Below are 9,673 nucleotides of genomic sequence, written 5' to 3'. Positions count from 1 at the left end.
AAAAAAAAAAAAAAAAAAATTTGCTGGTTCAATTTTTAAAATGAGTACATATATATAATATATAATGATTTTATATAGTAACTTTTCTTCTTTTTATTCAATTGTATAAATTGCATCAACTTTTAATGAATACTTATTCTCAAGTATTTTGAAAGCATGAAAATAGTGGGAATTATACAATAATATTCCTCACAGCTTACAATTTATTTTATCCTCCCTGTCAGGTGCTCAAAAATGTGATAACTTTGCTGAAAAAAGACCCCTCCTTGGTGTTTGTAAGAGCATTGGATCTTCTGGGTAAGGAAATTTTAAAAATTCTTTGCATCACCTATTACAAATTTGTATTATTCCAGAGGGAGAACTTGGATGTTATAAAACCTTTGTAACCATAAGACTAAGCTCTCATAGGAGAGAAGAAGAAGGAAGTAAAACATAGTTAGAGTTTCTAACAGTAAATGACATTTATTGATGCTATAGCATGTGCCTGATACTGTTCTAAAGGTGTTGCATGCATTTTCTTTTTTGTTTCTTACCACAATACTGTGAACAAATACAAATATCTTTCCAGTTAGTGCATTCCCTCTAATTGAATTTCTGGCTGCAAGGAAAGCTAGGAATGATTATGGTTTTGTTAGTAAGGAAAATGATCAAAATGGATATTAGGTTGGCTACTAGCAGTCTCTGCCCCATGCTTTCAGTAAATAGTGTGCACTTCAGATCATGTGGCATTGGAGAAGGGAAGAATGTGTTAATAATATAACATGGTTAGGTCTTGGAGTCTTGATTATTGTTTCCTAATGGTATAGTTTGACCTCATAGGCTACAAGACAAATTTCTTCAAGTGTAAATTTTTGGATTGAAGAAGACATACAGCCTTTGAGAATTTACTGTATACTCAGCACTTTGCCAGGTATAGGATAAGGATACAAAATCATGAAAGCCTAATTTCTTTCCCCAGAGACTTATGAATGTGGCTGAAAATAAAAAGTACAACACATGCAAAATAATTATGAAATAATGATGTATGAGAGGAATTCAGAGAAGGGAGAGATCAGTGTGCATGAATTAACGAGAAAAAGCCTTATGGAGAAGGAGCAGCATAGGTTAGATCTTAAGGAATGAGAAATATTGCAGCAGATGAGAAGGACTGCCAGAGTAGGTTATAATATAGTAGTGGAAGAGAAACTGAAATAAATATATTTAAGAATACTAAGAGTTTGTGGGCCAGGCATGGTGGCTCACGCCTATAATCCCAGCACTTTGGGAGGCTGAGGCAGGCAGATCACTTGAGGTCAGCAGATCGAGATCAGCCTTGGCAACAAGGCGAAACCCTGTCTTTACTAAAAATGCAAAAATTAGCCCAGTGTGGTGGCATGTGCCTGTAATCCTAACTACTCGAAAGGCTGAGGCATGAGAATTGCTTGAACCACCCGGGAGGCAGAGGTTGCGGTGCACCACTGTACTCCAGCCTGGGTGACAGTGAGACTCTGTCTCAAAAAAAAAAAAAAAGTTTGTGACTTAGATTTAATGCCATCTGCAAAACAGGTGAAAACAACTATTGCAGTGCTCTGAAACTCAACCAAAAACATATAATAATCTGAAAAGTGTTTAAGCTTGAGAAACTGCTAATCTTCGCACAACAGCAGTGGGAATCTGTGGCATTCATGCCTGCAGCTGCTCCCATCTCACTCCACACTTTCTCTCTTCCAAGTTTGGTTGGTTGGTTGGTTATAGAGGGTCTTCCAGGGTGAGAAGGGTTTTGAGGACTAGTACCTTACCTGCTGTGCTTGGAAAATTTTCACTCATCTCTGAGTGGCAGTTATTGCATATGCCTGCCAGCACTGTCTGCGGAAATTACTGTCTTGATGGCATGTGTGCTTTGAGAGCCAGTGGCTCTTTCAGCCTAAGATAATGGTTAGCTGAGGCTTCATGCATATGCAGAGGAGCCATGAAAAAGGGTCGAGGGGGAAGAAAAATCTGGGTAGGTGTGCAGATCCTTTGGCAAAAGAAAACAACTTTTGTTGACCTGGGGTATTTGAGTGAATCCTCTGTTGAATAGTTGGCTGCCCACTAAGATACATAGATAACATGGCCAGACCCTGAAAGTCAGGCTTTAAAGTAATGCAAGAATAAAAGAAATAATAAAACTGAACAGAGAAATCAGCAATTGCAAATTGTGGAAGAAGACAGATTTCATAGAATCCAGAGTAATGTTATACTGTATTATATAAAATGTCTAATTTTTTTTTTTTTTTTTTTGAGACTGAGTCTCGCTCCGTTGCCCAGGCTGGAGTGCAGTGGCGCGATCTCGGCTCACTGCAAGCTCCGCCTCCCGGGTTCACGCCATTCTCTTGGCTTAGCCTCCCAAGTAGCTGGGACTACAGGTGCCCACCACTGCGCCCGGCTAACTTTTTGTATTTTTAGTAGAGACGGGGTTTCACCGTGGTCTCGATCTCCTGACCTCGTGATCCGCCCACCTCGGTCTCCCAAAGTACTGGGATTACAGGCGTGAGCCACTGCGCCCAGCTTAAAATGTCTATTTTTAAATATAAAATTATGACACATGCCAAGAAACAGGAAATTGTGGCAGTGAGAAAAAGGCAGACAATAGAAATCATACCTGATTGGTCTTCGGCAAAGCCTGAGTCCTGTCCTCTCGCTCTCCCTTCTGGACAGCATGAGCTTCACCACTAGCTCCACGTTCTCCACCAACTACTGGTCTCTGGGCTTTGTCCAGGTGCCCAGCTGTGGCACCCAGCCAGTCAACAGCGTGGCCAGCATCTATGCAGGCACCAGGGGCTCCGGTTCCCGGATCTCCGGGTCCCACTCCACCAGCTTCTGGGAGCAGCATGGGGTCCAGGGGCCTGGCTGTGTGGATGGCCGGGGGCCTGGCAGGACTGGGAGGCATCCAGAACGAGAAAGAGACCATGCAAAGCCTGGATGACTGCCTGGCCTCCTACCTGGACAGAGTGAGGAGTGTGGAGACTGGAAACCAGAAGCTGGAGAGCAAAATCCCGGAGGACTTGGAGAAGATGGGACCCCAGGTCAGAGACTGGAGCCATTACTTCAAGACCATTGAGGACCTGAGGGTTCAGATCTTCCCAAATACTGTGGATAATGCCTGCATCATTCTGCAGATCAACAATGCCTGTCTTGCTGCTGATGACTTCAGAGTCAAGTATGAGATAGAGCTGGCCATGCCCTATCTGTGGAGAGTGACATCCATGGGCTCCGCAAGGTCACTGATGACACCAGTGTCAACGGCTGCAGCTGGAGACAAAGATCGAGGCTCTCAAGGAGGGGCTGCTCTTCATGAAGAAAAACCACGAAGAGAAAGTAAAAGGCCTGCAAGCCCAGATTGCCAGCTCTGGGTTGATCGTGGAGGTAGATGCCCCCAAATCTCAGGATCTCACCAAGATCATGGCAGACATCTGGGCCCAGTATGACGAGCTGGCTCAGAAGAACCAAGAGGAGCTGGACAAGTACTGGTTTCAGCAGATTGAGGAGAGCACCACAGTGGTCACCATGCAGTCTGTCGAGGTTGGAGCTGCTGAGTTGATGCTCATGGAGCTGAGATGTACAGCCCAGTCCTTGGATATTGACCTGGACTCCATGAGGAATCTGAAGGCCAGCTTGGAGAACAGCCTGAGTGGGATGGAGGCCCGCTATACCCTGCAGATGGAGCAGCTCAACCGGATCCTGCTACACCTAGAGTCAGAGCTGGCATAGACCCGGCAGAGGGACAGGAGTAGGAGGCCCTGCTGAACATCAAGGTCAAGCTGGAGACTGAGATCGTCACCTACAGTCACCTGCTGGAAGATGGCGAGGACTTCGGTCTTGGTGATGCCCTGGACAGCAGCAACTCCAGGCAAACCATCCAGAAGACCACCTCCCGCAGGATAGTGGATGGCAGAGTGGTGTCTGAGACCAACAACATCAAAGTTCTGAGATATTAAGCCAGCAGAAGCAGGGTACCCTTTGGGGAGCAGGAGGCCAATAAAAAGTTCAGAGGTCAAAAAAAAAAAAAAGAAAAAAAAAGGAAAGAAATCATACCTGATTATCTCCAGATGTTAAATTTTACAGATAAGGATTTTAAAGGAGCTATTATAAATATGTTCTAAGAACTAAATGAGCTGTGTATAAACAGTTGAAGGAAAGGGTTATAGCAATAACTCAACAAATAGAGAATCTCAACAAGGAGTTAGAATTTATGTAAGACTCAAGTGGAATGTCTGCTGTTGAAAGGATATAAAAGATACAGAAAGTGAAATAGGTCTTGATGCAGTGGCTCACACCTATAATCCCAGCACTTTGGGAGGCCAAGGTGGGTGGATTGCTTGAGCTCAGAAGTTCAGGAACAGCCTGGGCAACATGGTGAAACTATGTCTCTACCAAAAAAATACAAAAAAATTAGCTGGGCGTGGTGGCACATGCCTGTGGTCCCAGCTGCTTGGGAGGCTGAGGTGGGAGGATTGCTTGAGCCTGGGAGGCAGAGGTTGCAGTGAGCCCAGATCTCACCACTGCACTCCAACCTGAATGACAGAGTGAGACCCAGTCTCAAAAAAAAAAAAAAAGTTCGTAAGTGGTTTTATGGATGTAGATCTAATATGTCTTGTTAAGTTTTTGTCTAAATGTTTGTAGTGGGTAAGTGTATGGTGATGTTGAATAGAGTAGACTCTTTAGTAACTACTGTTGGGGAGGAATAATTTTCTCTCCTCTCAAATTCTTTGGGGAGAGGGCTGCAATTTAAACTGACGAAAGGCAGATTAGCAAGAGGACAAAAAATCAGATTTAATTACATATGTACATATAGGAGTTTGCAAAAAAAAAAATGTGACTTAAGGTGGGTGGTTTATATATCATCTCAATAGGAGATGGGGATGGAGAGGGACACAAGGGCACATTTTGTAGGACAAATGACTTCTTAGAATGAGAGCGGAAGAAAGGGCACTTGTGACTTTTTAGAAAATTAAGATGGTCCTTAGGAGAAAAGACAGGAGATGCAATAGTTTTGTAAAAATATCTGTTTGGGTGTGATCCTAGAAGAGATTAAGTTGCCCCAGGGGAGGAGATTTATGACAAATGAGGTTTTTTGGAGGGCTCTGCTCTGCTTTTAGATAGATAAAGGATACTAGGAACTTGAGTGCCATCAACAATCCATGAGTCGATACATACATACATACATACATACATACAGTTGAGTTTATGACAGTTGAGTTTGTGTGTTCATTTATTTATTTTAGAGACAGAGTCTCCCTCTTCACCCAGGCCCAGGTGCAGTGGTCCAATCATAGCTCACTATAATCTTGAACTCCTGGGCTCCAGAGATCCTCCCATCTCAGCCTCCTGAGTAGCTGGGACTATAAGTCATGCCACTGTGTTTGGCTAATTAAAACAAAAATTTTGTTTTTGAAGAGAAAGGTCTCACTATGTTACCCAGGCTGGTCTTGAACTCCTGGCTTCAAGCAATCGTCCCATCCCAGCCTCCCAAAATGTTGGAATTACAAGTATGAACCATCACATCTGGCCCAATCGTATTATTCTCGTTTTATGCATGAAGAAGCTAATAGAGGTTCAGTCACACAGTGAGTCATGGACCCAGGCTTCTGCTTGATCCTCAAGCTATGTTCTTTCCAGGAACCATACTATTTGTCATTATGGAGGGCATTCCTCCATACATACACAGGCATATTCTGTCTGTGGACTCTATTAAGGTTGCCTTAACCTCAGATTTATATATTTACACCTTTCTGACCAGTTACTTTCAGAGGTAACAAAGATTTCTTTAAAAAAAAAAAAAAAAAAGTAGGAGGTTATGTTAGGAGCAATTAAGCAATTTGTTTATCTCTTCCAGAGTACCTAGGACTACAGGTGTGTGCCCCCTTGCTGGGCTAATCTTTGTATGTCTTCTTTTGAGAAGTGTGTGTTAATGTCTTTTGCCCACTTTTTAATGGTGTTGTTTTTTGCTTGTTGAACTGTTTAAATTCCTTATTAGATATTTGTTAGATGCATAATTTATGCATATTTGTGAATCTATAAATATTCACAAAAATATTCACTACAAATATTCACAAACTGTACATCCAACAAAGGTCTATAGATTGTTTGCTCTGTTGAGATTCTCTTTTGCTGTGCAGAAGCTCTTTAATTAGTTCCCAATTGTCAATTTTGTTTTTGTTGCAGTTGCTTTTGAGGACTTTGCCAAGGCCAGCGTCCGGAATGGTATTTCCTAGGTTTTCTTCTAGGATTTTTATAGTTTAGGGAGTCATTTCCCCATTGCTTGTCATTGTCGACTTTGTTGAAGATCAGATGGTTGTAGATATATGCAGTTTTATTTCTGGGTTCTTTTTTCTGTTCCATTGGTCTCTGTGTCTGTTTTTGTGCTGGCATCATGCTGTTTTGGTTACTGTAGCCTTATAGTATAGTTTGAAGTCAGGTAATATGATGCCTTAGCTTTGTTCTTTTTGCCTGGGATTGCTTTGGTTATTCAGGCTCTTTTTTGTTCTATATGAGTTTTAGAGTAGTTTTTCTAATTTTGTGAAAAGTGACATTGGTAGTTTAATAGGAATGGTATTAAATCTATAGATTGCTTTGGATAGTTTGACCATTTTAACAATATTTATTCTTCCAATCCATGAGCATAGAATGGTTTTCCATTTGTTTGTATCATCTCTGCTTTCTTTCAGCACTGTCTTGTAGTTCTCCTTACATCTTTAACCTCATTGGTTAGATGTATTTCTAGGTATTATGTGTATATGTGTGTGTATGTGTGTGTGTGTGTGTGTGTGTGTGCGTGCGCCCATTGCAAATGGGATTGCATTCTTGATTTAGCTCTCAGTTTGGGTGTTATTCATATATAGAAATGTTACTGATTTTTCTACATTTTTTTAAATCTTGAAACTTACTGAAGTTGTTTATTAGATCTAGAAGCTTTTGGGTGGAGTCTTTTGGGTCTTCTAGGTATACAATCATATTGCCAGTGAAGAGAGATAGTTTGACTTTTTTATTTTTTCCTATTTGAATGCCTTTTATTTCTTTCTCTTGCCTGATTGCTCTGGCAAACAGTAGCTTCTTAAGAGAGTTTTTGTGTTAGGCGTATATTTTGATGCAGTGTCTCTGCATAAGCAAAAGATACTTTTGTTATTTTAGTATGTTTGACGTATGCCATTTAGTTACTTAGAATTTTTCAGTGTGGAAAAGGACTTCCCCAATTTTATTTTATTATTATTTTTTCTTCATGTAAACACATCATTTAATGAACTCAAAGGAAGTCTCCTTTACATGATAGCAATAATATAAGAAGAACATGGCTATTAGAAAATTGTGGTTGCTAATTTCAGGAACACTATTATTTAAAAGTCCAGTGCCAACTTATGTCCAATACAAAGTAATTTCAAGATTGGGTAGATTCCTTCACCTGTTTCCAGTTTTTTAAATAAAGTAACAAAAAGCAGCAGGCAACTGACGATGTAGAACAGATGTAAGTGCTTCCAAAATAATTTAAGTTAATGAGACTCCGTTTATAGGCATAAATATAGGTGATACGAGGAACCATTCAGGGAACCAGTGAATTCTGATGGAGAAAGCCACACATAATCATGAAGTGTCTGCTTAGAGACATCCTCCAATTTCACATGTACCTTGAGAATGTTTTCTTTATCTTGCCCATCTTTATTTCTTTCTTGGTATTAGCACAGTGCCCTGTATCTAGTAGACCCTCATATATATATATTTTTTGCCTAAGTGAATTTTAGGAAGCTTGCTATACAAGTAGTTACACTCGTCCTTTATTTTTTAGTATCACTTTTTTATGATTGAGAATATCTCTTAATCTAAGGAATCATATGTACTGTGCCTAGGTGTTTACATTTTCATACCCAGTTGGGTACAAAATCTAAGGACATCCCTCCATTTGGAGAGGAATGGGATGTGCAGGTTGCTCTCTGTCTCCCTGGCACATGCTTTATTGAGCACCCATGTAGTTTAGACTTTGTCAGGTTGCTTATATTCACAATTAATACTGCCTACTAAATTATTCTTGGGAAAATTCACAAAGATTTTCTTTTGATGTATAACTTGTATTTATTTATTTATTTTTTGAGACGGAGTCTTGGCTCTGTCACCAGACTGGAGTGCAGTGGCGTGATCTTGGCTCACTGCAACCTCCACCTCCTGGGTTCAAGCGACTCTCCTGCCTCAGCTTCCCGAGTAGCTGGGACCGCAGGCACGTGCCACCACACCCAGCTAATTTTTGTATTTTTAGTAGAGTTGGGGTTTCACTATTTTGGCCAGGATGGTCCTGATCTCCTGACCTTGTGATCTGCCCGCCTCGGCCCCCCAAAGTGCTGGGATTACAGGTGGGTGCAACTGGGCTGGCCAGCTTTTCATTTTTATAAATTCATAGTGCCTTTTTTTAAAAAAGGGGAATTGCTATGGAAAGTGTCATTCAAAGTCAAAATTAAAATATAGAGATGAATCTCTATGCAAAACATTTTATTCGAGAATGTACGTAGAACAGAATTGCAATGTGGGGCACATACACAGATTGGGGTGGTTTTGGTATGTCTGAAGAACAAAGAAAAGCTTGGGAAATTAGAGAAATGCAACATATTGTTTTAGAAGAAAGCTCATTGGTGCTAGAATGACAACGGTGGAGTCATGCTAGTTCGTTTCAGCAGTTACCAGTTATAACTGATATTAGGGTTACAGCAGGCAGTTTCAGCAGCTGGGCTTTTTGGCTAATTTTTGGAGCAGGTGCTATGTGCCCCAAGTGCTTTCCCCCACTGGCCCCTCAACTCTGATTTAGTTGGGTAAGACAAAAATGACCTAATTTGTATGATTAGCTCTCACCAGATAATCCCAGTTGTTCATATTTTATCCTTTAGTAATAAATACATTGCACCTAGCCCAAAATTTAACATACTGTCTCTTATTGCATTGATGATAGTCGTTAAAGTGCCATTTATTTAGGTATTCTAGTGTTTTGTTTTGTTGTGTTTTGAGAGATCACACCATAATAATTCCAGATAAGTCATTTACACTCTTGGAAAGAGATAATGTTTACTGTGCCACTGATCCAGAAACTAAGGCAGTGTCTTGTGTAATAATGTGAGACAGGGAGGAAACCAAAGTTTATTGTGTGTGATATGCTAAACAGTTCCCAGAATGTAGCTGTTTATGGTTAGAATCTTGTTGGCTTCTATGAGTAATAGCAAATGAGTAACATTATTCAAGAGCTGACTGCAGACCTTGAAGAATGTTTAATCCAATATATTATGATCACATTACACACATTATGTGAAAATATGATGTTTATGTAGAGAGAATCATAGACTATTGGAAGTGGAAAGAACCTTGAAGATCATGTCATTTAACTGCCTTGTATTGTAAATGAAGAAAAGAGGTTAAAGGTTTGTCCAGAGGCTCCCATCACGCATCACTGTGATGGGAAAAAATTCTTCTAATAGTGAGCGAAAATTTCTTCATCTCAATTGGTTAGGAATCCCTTATCTCTTGTTATATAAGCTTTCTATGGCCATTGTTTCCAAGATAGGATTTCAATAATCAGAAAATTAGTCTTTTGCAAGGACATGTGAAAAGTTATAGTTGACTATCAGTTATTACTTTGAATTTACTTTGAGAAAAGCAAAACAATTTTTTTTTTTTTTTTTTT

At 40.3% G+C, this 9,673-nt stretch overlaps 1 protein-coding gene and 1 pseudogene across 1 annotated transcript in view; both read left to right on the top strand.

The window, feature by feature from the left end:
* The window catches only part of BCAS3 (BCAS3 microtubule associated cell migration factor), a 749,063-nt gene that overhangs the window by 132,705 nt on the left and 606,685 nt on the right, over nucleotides 1-9,673 (top strand). The window contains exon 7 of the mRNA XM_017870817.1: nucleotides 225-297. Within this exon, the coding sequence (XP_017726306.1) occupies nucleotides 225-297 (73 nt within the window). The remainder of the gene's footprint in view (nucleotides 1-224; nucleotides 298-9,673) is intronic.
* Nucleotides 2,678-4,259, top strand: LOC108528844 (keratin, type I cytoskeletal 18 pseudogene; annotated as a pseudogene).

Source organism: Rhinopithecus bieti, unplaced genomic scaffold (genome assembly GCF_001698545.2).
Source record: "Rhinopithecus bieti isolate Rb0 unplaced genomic scaffold, ASM169854v2 scaffold_5497, whole genome shotgun sequence".
Lineage (NCBI taxonomy): Eukaryota > Metazoa > Chordata > Mammalia > Primates > Cercopithecidae > Rhinopithecus > Rhinopithecus bieti.
This window is presented reverse-complemented; position numbering and strand designations above follow the sequence as displayed.